Source organism: Aspergillus bombycis (genome assembly GCF_001792695.1).
Source record: "Aspergillus bombycis strain NRRL26010 chromosome Unknown contig00024, whole genome shotgun sequence".
Lineage (NCBI taxonomy): Eukaryota > Fungi > Ascomycota > Eurotiomycetes > Eurotiales > Aspergillaceae > Aspergillus > Aspergillus bombycis.
The window spans coordinates 38,667-64,143 of NW_019170026.1; the positions used below are offsets into that span (position 1 = coordinate 38,667).

A 25,477-nucleotide genomic window follows, 5' to 3' on the forward strand; every position below is an offset into this window, starting at 1 on the left:
GAAAAGAGAAAACCATGAAAGAAGGTACATATTCACAGACTATATGGGATTTATGATATTCCTCCATACTCCTGTCCACCTACAACAACCAACAGTAGGCAAAATGCAACGTTTGATCCCTCGGCCCAAGTCACAATATGAGCAGCGCCAGGCCGCAGTGCACTAGGATCCACTCTTCCAGTTTCAGACTGAATATTGCCAATTTCAAACAGTCTCAATGTTATCCTTGGTGTCCGCTATTCTGCGAAGACATTGACCTAGAGGAGCTTCTGCTCAGTGACGTGGGAGAATTGGGCTGGGACGATTCGGGGGTGGGATGATGGAGCGAGGAGGCTGCACTTCGGATTGTCCCTGCCGCTGCCTCGGGGTTACAGTGCGCACAGACAAATGTGTTAAAGCCCAGTCCCTGGCAGCTACTGCAATCCATAACTCTGGAGAACCTTAAGTTAACATCAAAAGGCTGGATACAATCAGGGGAGCAAACCTTCGAGGATTTCCTGCGCAACTTCTGCATGTCAGGGCTATTCGTCCTCCGCCTGTACAGGATATATGTTCTGGATCGAGATGGATTGTTGAGCCTGTCTTATGGGCCATGTTTAAGCAAGATGATGGTGGGATCCTCGGCGAAGAAGCAAAGAAGAGACAGTCAGAGTGGACAAGTTGTCTGAATGGCATTGACGATGACCCATTTCACGGGTGAATTTATACCTATATACTCATCTGAACCACTTCTTCGGACAGAGGGGTATATTCTTGCATCGAGACTGTCGGCATACGCATTTCAGAAAAAGCCAAGGTTGAAGGCAAAAATGAGAAGGCAGAAGGATGATGCCAGCAGTGAAGCCAGGCTGCTCCTTGCACGGGGCGATTACTATTTGTCCTCTATATTGGAACCGTGGTACTATGCTAGGGAGACTGTCCTACCAAGTTTCGAGTCAGTGGACACTGGTGGAATCTGTATTGGCAGTATCGAATCATTGTCCAACATCCTCTTGTCGGAGGATACTCAGAATGGATCAGCAGGACACCGATTCCAGTGATTAGGGATGTTGCTTTTCGGTAAACTCGGTATTCTACCTATATCAATGACACGAATACGGGCAATGCGGCATGGTCCAGGGTCATCAAATGGCTGCATAATCAGCTTAAAATGCGAAATGTGAGTAAAGATTGACTACACCCAACAGATCTTTTGAGCCATGCCGAACTGTAGGAACTTTGACGCTTCCTTGATCCATTAAGCCGGGTCAAAACCATAGTTGTTCTTCCGAACATTATCAACCGGACCGAGGGCGTGCCTGCGCCTAGGGCGGGTCGGGATAAATGCGGCACATCGAACATGATATTGGAATTATCAATCATCAAATAGCAAAAAAAAAAGAAAAGAAAGAACGACCAGCGCTTGTCGGCGCCGAGGGCAATAAAAGGTGGGGTGTATATGACAAGAATTAAAACTAGAGGCATGGCAGCCACACAGTGTTGTGTTACTCAACTTACAAAGCAGTTGAGTAGATTAAATCCGTACAGACGTACAAACATGCCGACCGCTTCAAATCAGCCGGTGCATCGCTTTTAAGTGTCCAGTTCACTGCTACCCACGGACTTTTGCAGGGAAGCATGCTGCCTTGAAATCTTCCTTGGTGCAGGGATGTTTAAGCAACAGCCAGAAACTCTAGACGCAGTAGTAACGCTAGACGAAGGATCGGTATTTGTCGGCACTAACGGCTGGCGCTTGTGGTGGATGTGATCAGTCGTCTATTTCCAACGTTCGCAGGATTAGATCATGCGCAAGGTTGAATAATTGTTGGTAGACAATCTAGTCAGTAATATGGCAAGACCCTCGGAGTACAACTGTATATCTCTGTCTCCTTGATGAGGAATCGGAAAATTCCTTGGATCACCAATGAGTGATACGTTTGGCTACTACTAATGTCGAACCACGCAATGCAGCCGCGCTCCATTCCCAGTCGTGTTGTGACAGAAAGACCAACAATGGTTGGGGTTGCAAGGTCGGAGGAAGCGCTACCTCCGATTGGACTAGAGACCGAGATTTAAGAACGAGAAAGACAGAAAAAGAAAGAGCAGTACCATAAGGATCCTGTTCGATCGGTTCCTGTACAAGGAATAGTCACAGCATCGGATGATTGAACCGAGAATGTGAACTGCTCCGAGCTAGAACACAGCACCGATATACGTTAACCTTATAGTGGTCTCCTCGGCGCTGAGATTTCCGCGCTCTAGCTAGACATGGATACCTTCATCTGCACGCTGTCGCCAAGCATAGAAGCCGGAAAGACTTGTTGTGGTGCTCCATAACAATTCAGTGATGTGGTGTAGACTTGTACGCTCCGGCGAGAAAGTCCCTTATTCAGACCAATCATGCCCATGAAGTATGGTACCGGAATGGCCTGGGATCACTTATTGGACATATGTAAAAGGGTGTTCCTGGGAATATGATGAAACAGGGTCATCGAGGAGGCTTTCCTCGGATTACCTGTACGATGCAGAGTGATAACACTTCGTCACCTTGCAGTCGTCTGCGTGGGGCTTTACCCTCTTGAAGACGGGATTTGACTGCTATTTGAAATTCAACATCCAGTTCTAGCAGAGAAAAAAAAAGAAAATATTAAAATAATCAAAAGTTGGCTAGTGTTTGTGAGCTCGGACACCATAAAAATTGGGACCGGCTGCTCAATTTATTGCGTTCGTTGGACAGCTAAACATGTGTGGCTTGATGATGAGGAATGCCAAACAAAAATATGAAAGCGTAGAGAATATCACGCGTATACGAGGCTACATCTATGCAAGTAGCCGGACCTACAAATCACGCCCATAAATACGCAATCCGGAACTGGCCCGTAGGGTGCACCATCCTGCGCTCTGTGTATGTACATACCTCCAAGTTGCCTGCCACTCAAGCTGCGGCTGAATGGAATCCCGAAATCCAGAGTACAATTGACTTGTTCGTGTAGCGGAACCAGAGTCGGTTGACTCGGGAAACAACGAAGTCGCCTCATCTTTGATTATCTGAGCATGAACACCGGAAGGCACTTGTCACACCACGAAGGCGAAGCCCAGCGGACACTCCAGATGCACCCGATCATTTTATTTATCAGCTGATTCAACACGGGCCGAACACTGTTGATCGAAATCAGTATCTTAACGAAGGCCGGAGAAAAAAGAAGGTTCGATGCTGGCACAACGAGGAGGATTTTTGAACAACCGGCTCCTGTACGCATGTAATCAGCCTTTCAGCGACTGCGGGTTACCCGTGAGCAAAGGTCGGTCCAAAAGGACCAACCCTGGAAGGCGAAGGCCACTTCCTTCACAACTGGCGAAGCTCGGGCCCAAAGTACGGTGCGTTTAACCTTCGAAGCTAATAGATCCCATGCAAGGTACTGAATTGATTGTCACTATTGGCCTAAAGGAAAAACATGTCAAAATATCATATAGACGAATGCGCCGGCCTACAATTCTCCTAACCCTAACCCCGATCGATAATACCTAAGAGCAAAAGACAACATTCCCAATCATTGAGGCGAACGAAAAAAAAAAAAGAAAAGTTGAGAGGTAGTGTATCATAATCGTAAAAGTCATGCAATGGCCAAGACGAGACCCAACTCGTATCAAAAGTAAACCGGCTGGGTTTCTAAGCAAAGTAATCCGCGGGGAGCGAGGCAAGGATAGCAATAGTACCGATTGCACCAACCACTGCGCCCAGGGCAGCAGTAGCAGCATGACTCTTGAAATTTGCCGTTTCAGAAGTCTTCAACCGCTTCGACGGTCTTCCATTGGCTGGAGTAGGGAGGGGGTAGCTATCGGACTTTTGAGATGCGTGTGTAATAGGTAATTCAGTAAGTTGTGATGGTACGGTTCCAAATTCGGGTACAGTGATATGTGGCTGGGCATCAGGAAGACATGAATCATCCTCTTCCACCGTAGGTCTCTCATCCACCGAGAAATTGTTCTCAGTACAGGGGTAAGTATCCTGAATAACAACATTATCGTCATCCAGAGAATTAATCTCTGCATCCAATGCTTTCCTCTTGAGTCCCTGCCTAGGTATGGCCGTAGCTTTTGACGATGGATCAACATCATTATGGGGTGATGCAAGCGTATCGCACTCTGGCCCACGCATTTTCTCTAGAAGTGATGAAGATTGTACGCCAACTTTACTCAAATTAGTGTCGTCACTCGCCTCCGTTGGACGGATCTCAATATCAGTAGAACGGCTCTGCATATTTTCGTTGCCAGGGGCGGCCGCGGTAACGGTAGGGACAACAGTGTCATCTCGATCATTACTATCGACAAACTGGGATAGCGAGTTGACAAATGGACCATCTTTGTAAGGAGGGCGTGGGCTGCAGTGATCTGAAAAGGGGTAGGCTGGACCGTGAGCAGCGTGCGCTTGCCAAGGCTCCATGGCCTGTGTGAAAGTAGTGCAATGGAGCCCTGCAAGTGAGTGATCAAATAATTTTCCGCTCGGATGTAAAGGGAGGCCGGAGTTCGCGCCATCTCTGACAGTGTCCGGCCAAGACGTGCTCGGTTCATCAAGACACGGAGAGGTAGTGTTAAAGAGAGGAATACTGATTCCGCAGCTGGCCGCGGTCTGACGGGTAAGATCTGGTGCGCATCCCTCTGCTTTCTTGCCCTTCGAATAAAAACCCCTATTCGGAGCATCATAATCACCACATGTCGTGTTTGCTTGTATACCCTGATTGATAGCCATGTATGGCGTAGGACTCAATCTCACGGAAAGCCTATCTGGGTCAGATTCTTCGCCATCATATTCCGACTGTGACTCAGACATTGATTCATTCATGGAATCAGCTTGGTCGTCATCCTCGCTCTCCCAGACACTAGGTTCGGCAACCGACTGTTCTTCAGAGACCAGAACTATTGTACTTTCTGGGCTGTGAAGGATATGGGAGGGCCGTTCGTGAACCTTGTTTCTGATCTCCTCTGCGACATCAACGGTTGAGGGTGGAGTCATTCTTGGGGTTGCAAGAGGCTGTTCAGCTTGTTCGCTATCGACGTCAATCGGGCTTTCCTGTGATCCGATGATGTCACCACCTTTAGGCGGAGAAGTAATTGGGGAGGAAATCTCCATGACTGAGTCGTCATCTGAATCCGAGCCAGGATCGGAGTCAGCAGACTCAGAGCTACTTTCAACAGCCGTCACTACTGGGGCTGGGATTGAATCATAAATCACTTCATTATCATAATCATCGTCATCGTCGGGAACACAGAACGTATTAGTTGCCCGCTTCGCCTGGTGGTTGTTGCTAACATCCAACACAACCTCGTCACTGTATGCTGTGTTAGTGAATCCAACATCAGTTATACACGCGTAGCATACCCAGAATCTATCCACTGGTGTTCACAGCGAACTTTGAGTGGGGGGAAAGTCTCTTTGAAACCAGGTCAGGAAAGCCTCTGAACTCTACTTCAACAAACGGACTCACCATGACCACGAATAACCTCTGTTCCAAAAATCACCTCATCCCCACTTCTGACAATAGTGGCCTCCCCAGCGCGTATCTTTTCGCCGTTCACCCAGGTACCGTGCATAGAGTTGCCGTCACTGAGATAGACCGTCTAAAGCCAACAGTATAAGCATAGTCCACATGATGGAAGCGAGAAAATGATAGAACCTATTAGCGAAGCACCCTGCTAGCGTACCTTGTTGTTTAAACATACACGCAATGTTGCATGATTCCGAGACATTACGCGAGAGTCAAACAGTCCATTATGGTTGGTAGGGATGAGGTTCTTACTCTCACGTTTCGAGGCGCGGCCAACCTCGATATGATCAGAGTCCGACGTGAAGGTCAAGGAACGATATGGAAGGACATCCGATACGTCAAGCGGATAAAGGGTGACGATGGCTAGAAGGCAGAGTGGTATAAGCCAGGCAAGATTCAACTAGATTTCGTTGACTAAAGTTGAAGGAAGATTCACATACCCTTTGAGCCAGGCATCTTGGCTTGTTCAGCACAAATCCGATCCAGGGAAACAAGGTATAGCCAAAGCCAGTATTAGGAAGCCAGATATTCCCGACGCCAACTACAACGCTCAAGTCCTTAGTAGTTAGTACAACAAGTAATACCAAAACATCCACCAGCTACTTAAAAAGCTGTGGAGTGTCGGGGGTGTTGCTAGTAGTAAAAGAAGACGTGCTCTGTGGATGGTGGAGGTGAGAGGAGGGGCAGGAAAGGGGAAAGGAATGCGTACCTTATGCAATCGGGTCAGCCTGAGTGTAAGGGACGGTCGCTGTCAGGCCGTGAAACACGACAACCACTAGCTTATGCTATCCTGCTACGTAGCAAGCGCACGCATCTGGAAAATGACTCAAGCAAAACTGGTCGTTGATAGGTGGAAAGCCGGAAACTTCTCGTCTCGTATATCAGGCAGGAGTTTGATGATATAATTGATGCTACTAGTAGTTAACTAACTACTATGTCGGTGGGTATGAGAGCGATAAGAGGCGAAGAAGAGGGGAGGAGGGAACACAGCTTCCGGGTCAGCCGACCGCAGGTCCAGAAGAGAGTCCAGATGTAAGAACGATCTTCGCAACCGGAGTGACTCAACAGGAGGAAGGAATGGATGAGTTGGTATCAAGATGGAGATTCCAATGATGACGCTGATACGCAAAGCACTGATAGGCGGAAGAGTGGGGTTTCCGCCCCGTCAGGTGGACACCCCATGACCATATCATGAGCTGTTTAGTTTTGGTTTCGTCCCTTTAGACTGGAACCCGTATCCATATACTAGTATAAAGAACTCCTGCCCCCGAGTATTATTGGCTCACGGTTGCAAAAGCATCAGATTCCCCCAGAACCATGAATGAATTTCCAACAAATGCGAATCTAGACCTCTATTCTTGAATAAGTTGCTTACTGGTGTAGGCAGATACGATAAGACTCTATGGTTTGACCTCCTTCCAACTCTTCCATTGGCTATGATACACGATTTTCTTCCCGCCTTCCCAGTTAAACATGACGCCTCAGGCACCGAACATGCCTTCGCTGCAATTTCCTGCTCATTTCAGCCATTCTTCCTACACAAATAAGATCCCGGTGCTGCATCCAAAAGGAACTGAAGTATAACTAAGTGGGGAAAAAAAAGACAAAAATGAAAATGACCTCCCTTGTATTACCCGAACAAGGAGACCGAGAAAGTATATGGGAACCGGGGAAAAGAAGGGGTAACGAAGCTAGTAAGTACATGCGCAGATGAAAGGCTCCGGCACCCTAGATGTATCAGAAGAGACTAGAAACCAAAGGATCATGGCCAGACATGAACCATCGCCTGTTCATTCTAGCTGAGGTATGAAAGGGGGGAAAGGAAAAATAAAAAATACTATTAATCCAACATATACGTCTTGGTCACTTCAAACGCGAAAACAAAAGAAAGTATGCCTCAATTTACAGACCCGGAGGTCCACCGAAGCCAGCGCCCATGGTCTGCAGGCGTGCAGCAAGCTGAGGGTATTTCTCTTGCACTTCGAGCTGTGTCCGGGTTGCCTCGGCGTATGAGATAGCTTGATGATTTCGGCTTCGGTACGAGCCAGCTCAGCGGCCCTTTCAAAGTACTTGAGCGCCTGCGAGACCTTGCCCTGCTGCAGAAGGAGCTGTGCCATAGTTCCAACAGCGATGTCACACTCGGGGTCAACTGGAGTGGGGTTAGACTATAATCCTAGCTTACACATAATAGCAGCGGTGACTTACTGATCAAAGCCTTCTGGCACAAATTCTCGGCTTCTTGGAAGTCATGCTTCCACTGGAACAGAGCAAGCGCCTTGTTGATGAGGGGCAGAACGTTAATTCCCATGGGCTTGCTCTGCTTCTCCATCTCCACGGCCTTATCGAACTTTTCAATGGCCTCGGAGAAATTCTGCTGGTCAAGGAGAAGTTCACCGTAGTAGTTGTAGACATCCGGCACGTCCTCGAAGTTCTTCACGGACCTCCTGAAAGTAGCCATGGCAGATGCGACAGATCCCATCTTGTATTGTGTGACACCCAACTGGATGTGAGAGTAGATGAAGGTACGGTCAAGGTCGATGGATTTCTGATAGTCCTTAGCAGCTTCGGCAAATTCGCCGAGGATGAAGTGAAGCTGGGCGCGGTGGTAGTAGATGTCGGCGTCGTCCTTATTGTGGGAGATGGCGAGCTCAAAGTCATCCGCAGCGGCATCCTTGTTTCCTATTCATTCTCTGTTAGATGTCACATAGCTACCAACGGTACTACCGGAATTGGGTGGGGTTGTGTTTACCAAGTTCAAGGTGCAGGCTGGCACGCTTGATGTAGCTCTGAACCAACGATGGCTGGAGTTCAACACTCTTGTTGAGGTCCGCCAGGGCAGCCTGGGCATTGCCCTCGAGGTAAGTGAAGGTGGCTCTCAAATTGAGGGCAAGGGCTTCAAATTCGCCAAGTTCGCCAAGTTCCAGAGCCTTTTCGAAGGCTGTGGCAGCCTCATCATAGCCATCACCGGTCTTCAGCGCCATTGCGAGCAAACCCTTGCGCAACTGACCCTTGCCAGAATCCTCGCTCAAGTCGACGGATTCAGCGAGGCCTTCTGGGAGAGGCCTGGGACGGAAGCTCTGAAGGTAGTTGGACACGAAGGTCGGGCTGGGGAGCTTCTTGCCCTTAGCTTCCAGGATGGCTTTGCCCTTTTGCTCCGCAACCTTCTTTAAGAGTCTCTCAAGAGCGACACGGCTGACCTCGTTAGAGAAGCCGTCAATGATGCAGCTGGCAGTGAAGTCAAGAAGGGCTTCACTGAACTTCTCGAGGTGCTCATATGCAATAGCTCTTCGGTTCAATGCCTTAACATACTCGCTATCCATTGAAAGGGCAGCAGTGGTGTCTTCAACGACCTTCTCCCATTCGGACAGCACATTGTAGCAGGCAGCGCGGTTGGAGTAGAAGACTGGGTCGGGTTTGCAAAGAATAGCTTTCCCGTAGAGTTCAATCGCCTTGTTGTAGTCCTTCGAGCCGTAGGCCTTGTTACCGGCAGCCTTCAGCTTCGCAGCATAGGCTTTCCGTGTCTATAGTCCAGTGTCAGCGCCAGCGCTCATTTGTCACCACAGCGCCATTTACCCACCTCTTCCGATAGCTGTCCGACAGTAGCCTCGTCAACGTCGGGGAGTTCTTCAGGAGCTTCTTCAGCCTTCTTCTTCTCTATGGGACCATTAGTTCCAGGCTTGGTGCTGAGCGGTCGGGAACCTGAGAGATCATCTGAAGGGACATACCGTCCTGGTCAGCAGCAGCCTTGGCCTTTTCTTTCTCCTCCGCCCTCTTCTTCTCCTTTTCCTTCTCCTTGCGTCGCTGGTTCTTGCTCTTCTTCTTCTCTGTTGGTTGAGGAGCTTGAGCCGGCCGGCTCGAGTCGGAGAGATAGTAGACAACGCCGGCACTGGTCACGACCACGGCGACACCAGCAATGGTATAAACAAGCGCCTTATTCTCAGACACCCATTTCGAGACACGATCCCAGACTGACGCCGATGAAGATGCTGGAAGAGAGGCAGTGTCAACCACCACGTTCTTCACCGGTTGAGTTAGTGGTGATTCGCTCGACATGATGACCCGGCTAGGAACCCGTATTCCTCAATCCTATCGAATGCTGTAACGATTAACAAAAGGGGTCTATGAACGAAAGGAAGTAAATAAGAATACAAGAAAAACCATGGGTTGGGAATACGAACTGGTCCTTGGTGCTCGGCGGAAGCCTGTCGGCAGAAGGGCTACTTTTTCGGGGTTGGGAGATGGAAGGAAGTCGCGCTTGAAAAGTTATGCGTCGAAGGTGGTCCGGCGACGCAGCGGCTTTCCGCCCGGGCAGCTCGTCATGCAACGCAAGCCAATCACACCCACCACAAAGGGATGCTCAGTGCCTTGCTTTCTCCACAGTATCAGCGTCGAGGGCGAATACCAGGAACCGGACTGCAATCCCTGATACCGAATAAAATTCTACCACGTCCATTTGTATCCAATGTTTTTCTCTTTATTCCTGTATGATCGGTTGTGTGCGCTCTTCGCTCCGGGCTAGTACTAAAGTACTTCATGCAGATCCATGGCCTGTTGAGGAATTTCGACATCACCCCTTTTAACCTGGAACATTAACCAATAGTACCCGTCGTAATGGCGTCCATTCCGCCAACAACCTCCTCGGATTCCTTTCAAATCATATCTTCTCTGCGTTATGACCCTGCGATTCCGCGTGCGATCGGTGAAAGAACTGCAGAACCCTGTCTTCTAGGTACACCGTACTACCTTCTACCTTACCACCGGGATCGGCTCCTTAACGCGGCGATCTGTTTCAATTGGGCAAAAGCTATCGAGTTTCTACAGCAAGATTTGGGCCAGTTTACTAGGATTCTAGACACGTTCATACCGGACAAATCGGAATCATGGCGCCTTCGTATTGTTATTGACAGCAGTGGAGCGTGCAAGGTCGAAGCCAACCCGACAGTATCAATGGACCTCCTAAAGCTTCTCTGCCCTACTGAAGAGGTTTCACAGTTAAACACGTGGCGTGTATATGTTGACTCGGAGCCTACGACCCCGTCGGACTTTACTACGCATAAGACTACTGCGCGTGGGGACTATACAGCCGCGAGGCATCGATCCGGGATCCTTTCGCCCCAAGAGCAGGCAGAGGTGCTTGTAATAAACCCAAAGGGCGAAGTCATGGAAGGGAGTATCACAACCCCGTACTTCAGGCGGCGCAGGCATGGATCTGAGAAGGTTGGCACGAGCAAAGACTCAGAGCCCGGATGGGTCACACCACCGCTCTTAAGTGGCGGCAATGCAGGCACAACTAGGCGATACGCCCTGGTAGAAGGATTTTGCACGGAGGAGGTGATCGCAGTGGCTGATTTAGTAGATGGTGAAGAGTGTTGGCTTAGTAACGGTGTTAGAGGCTTTATCCCCGGTAGGATTGTATTGATGGACCCGAAAGGGTCCGAAAGGTCCCACTTCCACGGTAATACATAGAACCGTTCATCTCAAATCTGAGTGTGGTCCCGATTTAACTTGGGGCTTGGTACATATGGCGTCTTTACAGGTCTGAAATGAAGATGTGCAAGGGACATTGTGTGGTGGTCATTGATCGTGTAGCTGCAGGATAATGCATCTCTAAACAAAATTCGTCTAAAAACTGCAGTGGCTGGAAGTACCACGCGCCTTATTTCTTCTCGACAACAATTGGGTTGGGGTTACCCTTCCACTCTAGTGGACGAGTCCTCATAAACTCCTTGAGCATCTCCTCGGTTACCTGAGCCCTGCGCTCTTGGAAACCTTTAACATAGCTTTGCAGCTCAGCAATACACCTCTGCTTCATTTCGCCAGTGAGCATCTCTCCCTTTTCATATGCAGCACGAATGCGCTCGAGTTCTTCATCATCCTCCAAGAAGAACGTAAGGTACTGGAATGGAACATCGACCTTGCTGTTTCCGCCAAGCTGGCGCTGAAGTTCAGCAGTGTCTTGGCCACCCGAGAAAGCATACTTGTTGATCTTGTTCTTGATACGGGCAGGTGTATCGTTCATGAAAATAGCGGATGTGTCCACACTAGCGGACATCTTAGAGCCGGGCCCTTGAAGGGCAGGTAGGAAGATTGCATGGATCAGCGACGGCTTCTTGTACTTCATCTTTTCGGCATTCTCACGGCATTGCCGGAAATAAGGATCTTGGTCGATTGCGCAAGGGATCAAACACGGGATGGATGAGACCTTCTTCCTGTCCGTGCCAAAGATATGCGGGAAGCTGGTTGCAAACGCCGAGGCGGACTGAGTCGCGCAGAAATGGAATTCACCAATGTTGTTGCTGTCGTTAAACCCAAAAGTTCCCTTTATAGAGTTGATTGTGATACGCTTGGCCATCCTGCACATGTTCTCGTAGAAAGCGCCGCCAACAAAATCAAAATCACTGAATATGAACGTCTTCTTCATGTCAAAACCAACGGCGATGATGTCCATGGCATTCGCCTTGGTGTATCTCTTTGCGTCCTCGACATCGATCTTTTGTGAATGCATAAATTTCTGAAGGCCAGTTAGCATCTGAAGAGGAATAACCGGTCAAAATGTGTGGAACATGCCTCGTCGTCAGTAAGCATGATAACCAATGGACAATCGAAAACATCTTGCAACCATCTATATAGCACAGTATCGTTAGTTATCAATCGTTTGCTGTAATGGGCAGGTTCAGAATACATACTTAGTGAATTCGAAGGGTATTGTGTGTCCAACATGCATGCTGTCACTACTGGGTCCTCGTCCAGTGTAAAGGTAGAATGGCTGGCCCTTTTCATAACGATCCAGAATTGAAGTTAATTCACGGTGACTGAAAACAATTCCTCTACGCATAAACCTGTGAGGGCGATGGCCGGTAACTTTCTCAAAGCGTTCGAGCAAGGCTGGTGTGATAGGAGTGGCACCAAATTCGCGCACCAGCTTGTCATAGTCAACCGGTAAGAGCTTTCCAGATTCATCAACTCCGCCAGAGACGTCAAAAGGTGTGATCTTCTGTCCGACTGCCTTGGACTCGGGCGCCTTTTCGGCAAGGCTCAAAGTCGTGAGCGCGGGGGGTTGACCAGGTTCGTTCGCCATGTTCGATGACTGCGTCTGCAGAGACACAAAGGGTGTATAGTATATAGAACTTGCTGACTACAGCTCTGTGGCCAAGGCTAGAACTGAATTGAAAAGCGAGATCTTTGTATTAGCGCCGCCGTTGCTAATCTTGACACCGATATAATTTGTACTCTCTGCCCCTCCAAGCAGACAAATGATGAGTCATCCTATCAAGCAACCGTTGGTCCTCTTATTGGCTTGTTTTATTGCATCACGTGATGTTGAACGGTTAGCACCCCGCGTCCCGGATTGGGCTAGCGCGATGGCTCTAGAAGCCATCAGAAATTCTTCCGCCGCCGAAAAGGAGTCCGGGTCCGAGCAGAATTGTCCGACCACTCAGAAAGGCGATTGAGCAGACGAGCACCCAACAGCTCGCAGAGCATCATCTCATCGCCACAGCTCCTCCCATTACTTCCCCATCATTTAGGCTGTCTATATGCATTTGCAATCATGAAGTTCTTCGAGAACGTATTTACTTACGATTACTCCTTCCCTGCTGTCTCTCTTGCCTACTTCCTGCGCTATCCTAACCCGTATTCTCGCCATGTCCTAACGACTGATGTTATCGATCGCTACGTCGATCCCAAGACACAGCGTCTTCATACAATTCGTCTTCATTTAAAGAAATCCAAAGTCCCGTCTGGTATACTCAAATTGCTTCCCAAGGGCATTGGAGGATCCGACAATTCCGGCCAAAGTTACATTCTGGAGACCACGGTCGTCGACCCCAGGGAAGGCTGGATGGAAAGTGAATCACGTAACATGGAATGGACTGGTATTCTCAGTGTTGTTGAGAAACAGGTTTACCAGCGTCAACCAATTGAAGGGGCTCTTGATAGTCTCGAGGGGCTTGCCCTTGACGACAAGAGAGGCGAGCAGACAACCGTGAAGACGACTGTCACGTTCCGTTCTCGGTTCGGACAAGGAAAGCTTCTCGGAAGAAAAAAGGCAGATGCAATTGGCGATCACAGTGGCGAGGCTGAAGAGGATGCACCGAAGAGGGGCTTTTTCTCCTCTCTATCAACCGCTGGTATTCAGCGGACAATCGAACTCATTGGGCTGAAGCGGACCCGGGATGCCGTGCTTAAGAGCAAACAAGGCATGAATGTTGTGTTAGAACGTTTGCGTAGCGGCGGAATAGTCGGTGTCCTAGAGGGGATGCGCCAGGATCGAGAGGCAACTTTTGGACATGAAGGCCCTTGGAAGCGTGTTTGGGCCAGGGGTCATGCACATATCGAAGAGGATGAGAACTAGTCTTTATTGGCTAACCAGGGAGCGGCGAACAATTTGGGAAACATATATGCAGCATTCAAGCATGGAGTTTTGGCGTTTGGGGCTTTTCTGACTGACACTCTCCTACCATTTCGATCTTACATTCGACTCACATACCTCTTTTTTTCTGTCAGCATTATCATCACACCACAAGCATATTTTTCCGGTCATGTATTCCACGAAGATGTTTTACGAAACAAAATGTCGGTTGTATATTAGGTGAGGGCAAGAGGCCGATCGGTGATTTCACTCATTTGGTGGACACCTACTGTACTATACTATGTATGAATCTTTATTCACTTTGACAATTTTGCCCTTAAATTATTGATTTTTCTATTTTTCTTGGCTAGCTATGAACCTATCTGTATAAATTGTGACTGAAGCACTTCAACCGCTAAAGAAATGATCTCACGGGGTCTTAACGAAAATCTGTCAACTTAGTAATCCTTGCGAATCGTTTGGTGTAAGGAGTACAACCTATATTCACAGCTTGGTTCCCACCCACATCTGCACTTCGGTTCTTGCAACCTCCTCTGGGATGAATGTCTAATATTGGAGGAAATTTTGAACATAAAACTAAAAATTCAGCACTGGTTGGAATAAACAAGCTATTGGCTCAACCACCCCTCGCACGGACAGACCAAACCTTGTACAGCATCTAAAGACGGCTTATTCTAGCCTCATCTGAGGCCACAGTGAGACCCAGACAGCAGCCATTCTTGCGTCATCGTCTACTTAGAGCAAAAGCAAACAATACAATATTGCAAAGCACTACCACGTGATACGATCCACGCGTGGTGTGTTGTTCAATTTATGTATACTAGGACAGCGTGAAGCTGGAATGGAAAGCCGACTACCTACTCGTGCACTAAAACGGGAGGGCGACAACCATGAGCAGAGTTCTAGCTCTAAACGACCGCACGGGGCGACGATGGATCCTCTAGCGCTCAAGGACCTAGGCGAGAACCTGAAAATTATACCCGTGCCTACGGACACCGATGACCTTGAGACGACATCGCAAAAGATGCAGGATCTCGCCAGGGTTGTTGAGCGGGGTAATAGTCTTGCACTGTGGACGGGACTGAAGCTGGCGTCGCACAACAAACGCAGGGATTTGGAAAGCTCAGCTAGGGCACAGATGACGGAATCTGAATGGGAGCTGTATGAGCGCTGGAAAGGAATGCAAGACACCCGCAATGATGGGGATAAGCACAATAACCAAACTAAGCAGACGCCACTGAATATTCCAGATTTCAACTGGGACGAGAACAAAGCTCCTGTGCCAACAGGGGCTCACAGTGTCAGAAAATTTACACAGCGGGCAGCAGCCATGGACATTGTCTGGGGCCACCAAGGCGCCACTCCCGAGCATGCATCGTGGCTGACTTTTAATATGCCAGCCATGCTACCCCTTATCAAAGCGATCACCAAGGTCACTAATATCCAGAAGCACATTCAGGGCGCTGATCCTCTGGCTGGCAAACTGACAGAAATGGAGGCTGCAGAGATTGAAACCGTGCGCAGGATAATAGCGATCGCAGAGGGAAACCGATTACGCGAATTGGAGCGGATCCGCAAGCTGGCCAAATCCATCTGTGAGTTGGCTGCAATCCTCAAGTCTCGTGCAGAGGGACTAGAGAAACTTGAAAGGTAGCGTGTTCCAGCGGCTGTTGTCGAGTCATGGAGTATGGCCAGGTATATACCTGCGAGGGACGGACGAATTAAGAAAAAGTAAGAGGCTTTGCTTTCAAACTTTTGTTTGTCGTGATCATTAACCAGTCATTTCACGCCATGATAGATATGTAGTGAAAATGGGAATCCGAGATATGAGGTCTCCTATCCTCGTTCTCAATCCGGATGCAGGTAATTACTAGATTGAGCCATTCCATATCTCTCGATACCACCAGAGAATCATCCGATCCGACCGGGAATGACGCAAGGTTCGACTGCGGTAAAGAGACCCTAAAAGTCACTCGCATCCATTATTGGACACCGGGCTCGTCGGATATTAATCTGGGTCATATCCACTCATATCCGAGGACGCCAAACCCGAAGAGAAACAAATCTCCATTCTGGCTGTTGTTAAGTCGTTCTCTGGCTGAATTGCGGTGTCCTCGGCTTCTGTACTTAGGCTTAAGTCTGACCTTGGCATACATTCCCAAACACCAAATAAGGCAATTTAGCAGGGCTAGCTGTCGGATTCCTCCCCAACGATGACGGTATCTTGTACAAGAGATTGAAATTTTGGCCTCCAGATGACCTCATGGCCAACCATCCCCGGGAGTGGACAACAATTTTCGGTAGTATCCTGTACCACCAGGCAGAAGTCAGCAGATGGCCATAGCGTACATACATACAGCGTACAGAGTACTGTACACCCCTTAGACGAGAGTGTACATTGCGGTGCGGTGCACGACAAGAGGATCTATCTAAGCCAGGTCGTCTGCACGGAGTTATCTTGGCCAGGATAATTGCCATGCAGCTGATATATGTGAGAACAACTCAGGAATGCTGTTTGTATCCCCGGTGTCACCGTTGGCGATTTTAACCTTTCAGTCCTTGTACTCCGTACTAGGAGTAATATTGACGGTATTGAGGCGATTTGCCCGAGAACATTGGAAGCTATGGAATAATGACAGCTCGGCGCTGCTCAGCGTTGGCCGGTATCTCGGCAACCATGATGTAGTATTATTACTCTATCGTTATTACCATTGCCATTGTTCAGGTGTTGCTAGGGCCTCTTGATCCAGGGATGGCAATCAACGCTAAGGGAACCCCGTTGGATGCCCGAAGAACTAGAGATAGGAGCCATAGGAACCGGAGGGAACCATGGTCGTTTGGAATTCTCAACAGAGATTAGTCGTGAAAATTTTAAATACCCTATCCGATTAAGTTTGTAATACTTGGATGGCAGATGAACTTCCAGCAGAAGCTGTATGTAGTCTTATTATTTATCTTATTATTATTATTTTCTTTGTTTTTCTTGCGACGTCTCCTGGCTTAGATTGTATAAATTTTTGGTTTTCTATCAATAACTTTCGGTCGGAGAATCTACGGTGTTCAGAGTGCGGCTGTGCAGTAGTAAGAAGCAACTTAACCTCGTGATGTTTCATTCAGAAGGAAACCCGGTGGGAAAACCGTAGAGAGTTCGGTCGATACTACACTAAATTGATAGGTGGCAATAAATGAGGTGCTGGTCTGTCGCAGTCCAACCTAGTCGGTAAATACTACTGATAGGGACCGAATTGAGGAGACAATACGGGGTGCTAAGAGTATCAACTTGGAACACTGGTATGAATTGTACAGTAGCACCGTTGTCAGTGTGGTCGAGGGTCCTGTGGAATTATGTGCCGCGCTACTTCAATCCTACGAGCTGGGTTGCTTTGCCCCCTAAACCAAGTTAGTTAACCACTCCCGTTGTTTCCCCGTTGTTAATCAGGTAATAGAGATTTAATTAGACATTGACCCATCAGCGGGCATTACTGGCTTACTATTGTTTATGATTCCTCTAGCTCTTTTTTCTTCCCTTTGCCTTCTTCAATATGCAAGATAACTCCTGTGTATCTGTAAGATGTGCACAATGCTTTTCTTTTCTTTCTATTTTATTACTTCCCCCCCCTGTTTACTGTGAACAGCACACTGTATAACCTAGTAATAAAAATTAGAAGAATCAAAAAATCAAAATCAAAAATCAGTTATTACCTTTCCCGGTGATGCCTCGGTAATAAGTATCCATATTATTCAGACTTTGCTAATTACTTATTGGGAATACTTCGCTGCCTTACGTTAACCCGGCTTTGGATAAATTACATCTTACTCCTACTCGGAGGAGTAGTAGTACTTCTCTGAAGCAACAGTTAGAGGTAACTTGCGCCCGTCACAATACGGTAAGATTGTTTACTAGTTTGAATCTCAAGGTACAATTGGTGGCTGGCAGTAGACTATGTAGGCGAACTCATTGGCCCCTCTGGACCCTCAGAACCCTGGGAAGACCGAAATATGTGAGGATGCGGCGTTCTTAGTGGACGCCTCCTGGCACCCTGGGCGGATCAACCGCCGGAACTGCCGCATTCGGTGAGGAAATATGCGGGGACTGTTCTGTTAGCGTCAGTGACCAAGAAGGGCCAAGAATGCCTCCTAAAACGCCAGGGAGCCAGCGAAAGATGAGTCTCCTCTGGCCAATCCGGGATCCACACTCCCTGTTTCACAGGCAAGACAATAATAAGTCGCCGGTCACAGAAGGAGAGAAGGCGAGCGAAAAAAGAGAGATTTGGACACCAGCACCGTGACTAACTTACCATTCATGAATTATTATTTTCTTTTTCTTGTTTTTCCTTTTTGCGATCCTTCATCTATCTGACATTACCTTGGACCTTTTTCTGGAGGTCCCCCTAGGTTACAGCCTCTCTCTCTCTCTGCTACACACCCATAATCAGCTGGCCTCAACCACCCCCCCCCCCGTTACTCCCGTGCTGAGAATCGGTCTTTTTTCCCAACTAGCGGAGGGTCCCGACTCGGACCTTACTCTTACTCGATTCCCCAATTCTGACAACAGGGAGCACTCCCCCTCCCTCTTTCTTCTCAGTGCGACCCCCATCTGATTTAGCGTTCTTCCAAATCACTTGGCTTTTTGGTGTCGGGGCGGAAGGCGTTTCATGAGAGGAGGCCATTCTCTTGCTGACACGGAAAACGGTGACCTGGCGAATCTATCGACATTCGAGTTCGGAGCTTCGACGAGTGAAGCGCTGAGGATAGATATCTTTCCTCTTTACACTTTTGGGTCATTCTGCGTTTTAGATTAGCTGGACGCGTCTATTATGTTCTAAAGAATATCCAACGCCATTTTCGTACAAGACTCCAGTGCTGGTACTCGCATCCCTTCGACCACCATCGACCTCCCTCTTACCACCAACTCGGTTATGAGCATGCCAGTTGTGCTGGCCGCTGCTCCTTTGTTATCGCTGCGCTTCTGAGCCTACTCGGTCATCCCACGGAGACAGCTCTACTTCAACAGTCCTCGGCTTCCAAATGGCGGACCCTTGGGAAACGAGGTCGACGTTCCGACCATGTCTGCTTCTATTAGCGATATTATCAACAATGCTACAACCGGGCCTCGCCCAGATCTGTTCTTTCTGGGATGGTGGATGTGTTGATCCCTACGCCCAGACGGCAATTTCCTTCGACTTTTCTCCTCTCTTCTTGGACGATCTTACACTATATTATGCATACGACGCCAACTCTCGAGGTAAAGGTAACGAACCTATGACTAAAGCTAGTTTTTGGATGGGCTATGCAGCACATCATGTCGACAGTTCAGCCATCGACACAAATCGCACGTTGGAGGTTGGCTTGCGTGTGGGAAACCTGACAGGGACCCCTTCCGGGGGGACTAATGGATGTGACGGTGTCTGGGGACCGCAATGCTCGATAAACCTCAAGGAGACGTTAAAAGAAGCTATCTATCAACTCTCCGCCAAGGGAGAATATTACACCTTTCCCCTGGACACTGTGTTGCACGAAATGCTCGTCAACCCGCCCTCTCTTCCGAACTGTCCACCGCCTTTCTTCGATGTCCAGAGAATTCCTGTTAAGCGTACGTGAAGGCTCCTTGTCTCAAGCTGCCGGCTAATTTGCTCTGTTACTTACACTTTTTCCAGCGTTCGCCTCGGAGACGGTAAACGACAAGGTCGCCACGATGTCAACTCCTGGCTCAAGCGATGACCCCTGGAAGACATGGTATATCGATAATATGACCGCGAAACAACAAGCAGACCAAGTTGCCGTCGCCATCATCAGCCGAAGCCCGTCGTACGACAGCCCACCCCTGAAGAGCAAAAGCGATGTTCAAATAGAACTGGTGTGTCTTCAGGCTCCTTCAACTGGAAGTTCGTCATCAAACCAAGATTCCACATAGAGCTCTCGATGTCACGTTGAATATCCTTTTATATACTCTCGGCTACAAGTTGTATAACTTGGGTGGCCATACCGATAGCACCTTGCTGCATTCCACCACTCTTCGCTCGCATGTCTACCACTTGACATGCATTACAGCAATTTACTGTTAAGGAAGAGATTATTAGGTCTTCTCACGATCTATGCCCGTCCGCAGCAAGCTCTGAATTTCCCGGACCGTGTGAGTCATCGTGTCAAAGTTGGATGCGATATGACTGCCGTTATTCTAGGAACAATGACAATGTCGTTAGCCGCTAGCATCGACTACGAACGTTGGCATTGAAGGACACAGCCAATGATCGGCTCCACTTCTGGGCATCTTGAACTGACCCAGTTCTAATATACTTTGCCAGGATTCTATCAATTCTCAGAAACCTGCTATCGTTCGTGGGCATCTAATATGGTCGCATGAGGGTTGGGTTGGGTTGGGTTGCACGCAAAATCTGTTTCTTTACCCGCGGCACTCTTGCAAGAAATATGTTCTCGGGGCCCTGCTTTACTTGTTTGGTCATATATCGAATAGGACAAAGTGAAATGCTCCCCGCTTTTGGACAAAGTTGTGCCACGCACTGATCGGATTTCCCCCGTTTGCCCACAGCCGACCAGACCGATCTTGCAGCTCTCGATGCTCCCATGTCTTTTGATCACAAAGTTGGCCAGTCCATCTGTATTGGTTTTAAATTACCCGGACCACGGAAATCCTCCAATATCTCAGCCTGTTCGCTCAAAAGTATCCGATCGACTTGGGTACCGATTTGAGCCAAACTCCTCATCCGTGCTAGATCCTCTGGGTTGCGCTTATCACCGCGAGCGGTCGTATTCTTTTCCCAATGTCCCTTGGAAAACGCTATCAAGGTCGTGATATGTTTCCGCGAAATATCGAAAACCAATGAGCAGATGGTCCCAGTTTCCTCGAGCCAGTTACACTGCCATAACTCTCCGGGCCGGATGCATTGGTATGTGGCTGACTGAAACGCCGCACGCCCCGCCATGGGGCCCCCATGAATGGCGTAATTTATGCGGTCCTCGTTGTAAAACCACATTTCATACCGCCATTTTTCTGGATTTCCCTCCGCATCCTGCGCTGCATAGTCATATATCAAATGACGATCGCGAATTTCATCATCAAAGGTGGAACCTTGTAAAGAAGGAAGAACAGGCATTTTGAAGACAAGGGTGTCTAGTCTCGATCCTAGAGCACAATCGCGAAAGCAATGCGAAAGCAATACGAGAGGGAAATTACCTCAGGTAAATTAGAACAATATATTCATTTTGGGATATTAAAATTGAGAGTAATGTCTACTACGTAACCACTTTACCGAAGACCCCAGAACATATCTAGATGGGTCAGTCAATAGCTGTACCTAATGACGAACCACTCCCCCGAAGCTTTAATTACCTCCCAAAGTTACTATTTCAACTCGGGGGGTTCTCGGTCATGACATCATGATCTAGCCGTTAGCCCCAAGACGATAATCGCGTCGATCCTGAGCTTGGTCGTACCCGAGACAATGGATCTCCGCCAGGATGGGTCCTTGTCAATCGAATCATGATTGAATGATGAGTTGATAGTCGGGCCTGAACCTAGAATGGAGTTCTATCCTCTATGCTCTATGCTCTATGCTGTAGCTATAGCATCGCCGTGAAACACGCCAACTAAGTGAGAAGTGGAAATATATCTTGTTTGGAACTGTTCCTGTGGTTGTTGGTGTTGCTCACGTAATCCAAAGGGGTAAGTAATTAACTAGTGGTTATATATATATACTTCGGTGCTCGTGTTAAGTTTAGAGGGTAATTAGAATAAGTATATCACTCATTATTACTTAATTGAATGTCAGAACTTAATATGGCTTCATCTCCTCGTATTATAGGATTCTGCTTACCATTCTCCTGTACATTTGGGCCCATTCGTGATTCTCCCCAAGTCTGAGACGAGATATCATAATTTGTTGCATGAATGAGCAGCCTCACATCCTACATCATAGGCTCGAGATTTATAAATACAATGGCACGTTCTGATCCATCGAGAAGGGGACTAATTACTTAAGTTAAGATAGAGTTATATAAAGGAGCTTCAGATCCCTTGAGGGCTTTCAAGTCGTAACGTTCGACCCAGGGTGCGTATGAACCTATACCTTGTACGTTACTTCAACCATGGAGGCATTTTGGGAGGGCACAACATGAGAAGAAAAGAAAACCGGAAGAACAGTACTACCAGTAGTAGGTAACCATTGATGTCAGAGGTTATTAGCATACATAGAAGCTTCCGGAGAATGGAACTTGAAGGTACGAAACCCGTCACGGGTTGAATTCGACCAATCAAATTCTCACGGTTCCTTAAGGTACCCATGGGTCCTGCAAAACCACTCTAGTATTTATGTACCTTACTCTCTATACACCCGTACGCCTTCATGTTGGTTATCCATGTGTATAATTGAGTGTGAATCGCCCAACATGACTATTTCCTTGCCTCGTAATCTGTACGTACTAGTTCTGACGCTTTCTCCACAAATTCCATTTCCTAATCTCACTGTGTCCAGTCGATCTAAAGAATAGCGCCACGTGCATCCTTTTTCCAGATAAGGAAGAGTCAATACCTGCTCAACAACTACCACCCGTCCCTTATAAAATAATGGTGCACACCGCAAATCCAACCGCCATGCAGATACTCGCACGTTATACTCCCTGTGGCTGCACTGTTAGGGGCCGTGGGCGTCGTCTCGTCTCGTCTCAATTGTATCCGATATAGCGAACGTTCATTGCCTACTGGATTCATGGGTTACGCGTCCCATTTAATAATAATGCAGGCCATTCTGGCCGGAGTCAGCACAAATCTAGCAGATGCCCTTGCTGCCTCGTCACTGCCTGGGGCTCCGTCCTATGTAGCCCCAGCTGGCTTCCCGACTAGCGCCTTCTCGTACGTTTCGATTGTTCAGACGCAGCCCTGACTGGAGAAAATACTCACGACCCTTGATCTAGATCTTATTATTATCTTCCTGCAGAGCCAACCCAAGAGCCGCAACCAATCATTCATGATCCTATATTAAATATCACATTCCCTTATGACTTGACGAACCCTGATACCATCCCTAAGGAAAATAACGACCCCGTCTACTTCCCAGAGCCATCTGCAAACTTATCGGAGCATCAACAGCAGGCATTGGTTCACAGAGTAGTGGCCAATGTCACCCGTATTATAACTGCGAATAATACGAATAGTAACTGCACCACTTGCAAGGCAGCTTTGGCTGCGGCTAAGCCGGCTGCTTTGTTTGCGCCAGTAGTAGTGCCCGAAACGTTGATCTCTCTATGCAAAAAGTTCAAGTTCGCTTCAGACGACGCATGTGAGGAGAAATATACGGCGAGTGCCTTTGGTGCGATCTGGACTCAGGTTCTAGCCTATGCAGACGTTCAGGGTCTGGACGGCGACTACATATGCAATTCCCTCAGCAGCACTTTCTGCAGTCAGCCTGTGACGAACCCATTAAACGTGTCAGATTGGTTTCCAAAGCCGAAACCGGGAAGTCCACACGTTCCCAGTCCTAGTGGTGAGCGGATTAAGGTGTTGCACTTGTCTGATTTTCATCTGGACCCACGTTACTCCGTGAATTCTGAGGCGAACTGCTCGTCGGGCATGTGCTGCCGAAGCAATCTATACAACTCGTATTCAGAGGACCAGGTTCTCCTTCCAGCTTCTGTCTATGGATCGTACAAATGTGATACACCATATGACCTTGGCCTTGCCGCCCTGGAAGCTGTTGGTCCTTTGACTGGAACTGACAAGGACAAGAATCCTCTAGCCTTCACCTTATATACAGGAGATTTAGTCTCACATGATGACCCGGCTACTCAAGTTGATCGGGCCTATACCCAATATACGGAGACTAGTGTATACGGTATGCTTAAGTCGTACCTCTCAGGTCCAGTCTTCGCTGCTTTGGGCAACCACGACACTAGCCCTGAGAACATTGAATCTCCACACAGCCTTCCAGGACCATTGGGCCAGCAACAGAGTTGGAACTATGATCATGTTGCAGGGCTGTGGCGGCACGAAGGGTGGATTGATGAGGCCGCTGTCCAGGAAGCCAAGCTTCATTATGGGGCATACAGCATTAAAACCCATTATGGGTTGCGCGTTATCACGTTCAACACAGGTAGGGCAGCCATCTGGACCTTCATAATGCGATTTACTGATCAGTGACATGTAGATTTCTGGTACAAGTCTAACTACCTGAACCTTATCAACACGACAAACCCTGACAACTCTGGAATCTTTGCTTGGATGATCTCGGAGCTTCAGGAAGCAGAGGACCATGGCGAGCGTGTTTGGCTTGTTGGACATGTTCTGTCCGGATGGGATGGGTCTAATCCTCTCCCTAATCCTACGAATCTCTTCTACCAGATTGTGGACCGCTACTCCCCTCATGTTATTGCAAACATATTCTTCGGTCACACACATGAAGATCAATTCATGGTATACTACGCGAACAACGGCACAATGCAGAATGCCGAAAATGCTTTGACCACTGGCTGGATTGGGCCCAGCATAACACCTCTGACAAATCTAAACAGCGGTTTCAGATTGTACGAAGTGGATACAGGGGACTTCAACATCTACGAGGCATACACCTTCTTTAGCAACGTGTCTGATTTCAGCTCTCTCACGGAGACGGGACCTGTATATCAGTTCGAATATTCTACGCGGGACACGTATGGCTCTGCCGCTGGGTGGGACAAGGAGGCCCCCCTGAATGCAACATTCTGGCATCAGGTTACCGAGGCTATGGAGAGGGACGGAGACTTAGTAACCCTGCAGAATGAACTCCAGGGTAAGATGAGTGTCAAGAGTCCCAAGTGCACGACTGCGGATTGCTGGCAAGCCAAGATCTGCTACATGAGGAGCGGAAGTGTGGCCCTCGGCAAGCAATGTGCTCAAGGGTGAGTCTATCGCATTGATTAATAAAACGCAGCATACTGACACAGGACGCAGGTACGGGTCTGTGCAAAGCGCATTTAAGCCATCCACAAAGTGAAGCCATACTCGTTGTATGGGTCTTATACTCGTACACAAGGTACCGCAGCTACTTTCACTTGATGTACTCTACACATGTATCATTTGTCATGCTCAATGACAGCATAGTACCAATACTTAGATAAACCTTGCTTTATGCTCATATCGTCCGAGATCATAGAAACTCAAATGTAATGGTTTCGGGCATCATATGAGCTCTTGTCGGGAGTTAGCGCTTCATTATCCAGTAACTGCGCAGACCTCGTAAGGTAGCCAGGGAACCCTAAACTAAGCCTATCGGTAGTGGTCTAGGAACTACCCGATTATTTCAAATTGAACTGGGTGCGGTTCAGAAGACAGCCAACTAAGTGCCTAGACCCTAACTACCGAGTCACACCACTGGCACTTCCCTATAGCTAAACTGGTTCCTTTCTAATACTGATGAGGCTCGTTCGTCCTCACTGTCTTCATTCTGAACGAATGCTTCCTGATACAACACTGTGGGCTTTCCTAGGATGAGCTTGAAAACAGGATTCGTCCAACTTTGGAGCTATGATACTGAGGATAGGGATTCATGAGAAATCTTTATCTCCGCCGAAGCTAGCCATATGCGTCGAA

General features: G+C 48.2%; 9 protein-coding genes across 9 annotated transcripts; 5 read left to right on the forward strand and 4 right to left on the reverse strand.

Annotated features, from left to right (window-relative positions):
• Positions 1-3,649: 3,649 nt before the first annotated feature.
• Positions 3,650-5,981, reverse strand: ABOM_003768 (FHA domain protein; the record flags this gene model as incomplete). The annotated part of the gene is made up of 5 exons (XM_022530898.1): positions 3,650-5,309; positions 5,360-5,411; positions 5,466-5,598; positions 5,683-5,888; positions 5,966-5,981. The coding sequence occupies 5 exons, from the start codon at positions 5,979-5,981 to the stop codon at positions 3,650-3,652; spliced, it is 2,067 nt and encodes a 688-aa protein (XP_022391081.1).
• A 1,446-nt stretch (positions 5,982-7,427) lies between these two features.
• On the reverse strand, positions 7,428-9,578 carry tom70 (putative mitochondrial outer membrane translocase receptor (TOM70); the record flags this gene model as incomplete). The annotated part of the gene is made up of 6 exons (XM_022530899.1): positions 7,428-7,504; positions 7,567-7,674; positions 7,731-8,204; positions 8,275-9,046; positions 9,103-9,179; positions 9,251-9,578. 6 exons carry the CDS (start codon positions 9,576-9,578, stop codon positions 7,428-7,430), a joined length of 1,836 nt encoding a protein of 611 aa, XP_022391080.1.
• Positions 9,579-10,136: 558 nt separating this feature from the next.
• On the forward strand, positions 10,137-10,991 carry ABOM_003770 (uncharacterized protein; the record flags this gene model as incomplete). Its single annotated transcript, XM_022530900.1, has 1 exon — positions 10,137-10,991. One exon carries the CDS (start codon positions 10,137-10,139, stop codon positions 10,989-10,991), a length of 855 nt encoding a protein of 284 aa, XP_022391013.1.
• A 190-nt stretch (positions 10,992-11,181) lies between these two features.
• Positions 11,182-12,603, reverse strand: ABOM_003771 (tryptophan--tRNA ligase WRS1; the record flags this gene model as incomplete). The annotated part of the gene is made up of 3 exons (XM_022530901.1): positions 11,182-12,036; positions 12,117-12,147; positions 12,212-12,603. 3 exons carry the CDS (start codon positions 12,601-12,603, stop codon positions 11,182-11,184), a joined length of 1,278 nt encoding a protein of 425 aa, XP_022391014.1.
• Positions 12,604-13,074: 471 nt separating this feature from the next.
• Positions 13,075-13,878, forward strand: ABOM_003772 (MSF1 domain protein; the record flags this gene model as incomplete). The annotated part of the gene is made up of 1 exon (XM_022530902.1): positions 13,075-13,878. The coding sequence occupies one exon, from the start codon at positions 13,075-13,077 to the stop codon at positions 13,876-13,878; it is 804 nt and encodes a 267-aa protein (XP_022391015.1).
• An 859-nt stretch (positions 13,879-14,737) lies between these two features.
• ABOM_003773 (uncharacterized protein) lies at positions 14,738-15,550 on the forward strand (the record flags this gene model as incomplete). The annotated part of the gene is made up of 1 exon (XM_022530903.1): positions 14,738-15,550. One exon carries the CDS (start codon positions 14,738-14,740, stop codon positions 15,548-15,550), a length of 813 nt encoding a protein of 270 aa, XP_022391016.1.
• A 3,374-nt stretch (positions 15,551-18,924) lies between these two features.
• Positions 18,925-19,810, forward strand: ABOM_003774 (uncharacterized protein; the record flags this gene model as incomplete). The annotated part of the gene is made up of 2 exons (XM_022530904.1): positions 18,925-19,489; positions 19,554-19,810. 2 exons carry the CDS (start codon positions 18,925-18,927, stop codon positions 19,808-19,810), a joined length of 822 nt encoding a protein of 273 aa, XP_022391017.1.
• Positions 19,811-20,492: 682 nt separating this feature from the next.
• Positions 20,493-21,011, reverse strand: ABOM_003775 (phenol acid carboxylase; the record flags this gene model as incomplete). The annotated part of the gene is made up of 1 exon (XM_022530905.1): positions 20,493-21,011. The coding sequence occupies one exon, from the start codon at positions 21,009-21,011 to the stop codon at positions 20,493-20,495; it is 519 nt and encodes a 172-aa protein (XP_022391018.1).
• A 1,638-nt stretch (positions 21,012-22,649) lies between these two features.
• On the forward strand, positions 22,650-24,881 carry ABOM_003776 (PPN1 endopolyphosphatase family protein; the record flags this gene model as incomplete). The annotated part of the gene is made up of 4 exons (XM_022530906.1): positions 22,650-22,765; positions 22,828-24,002; positions 24,057-24,786; positions 24,839-24,881. The coding sequence occupies 4 exons, from the start codon at positions 22,650-22,652 to the stop codon at positions 24,879-24,881; spliced, it is 2,064 nt and encodes a 687-aa protein (XP_022391019.1).
• Between the last annotated feature and the right edge of the window lie 596 nt (positions 24,882-25,477).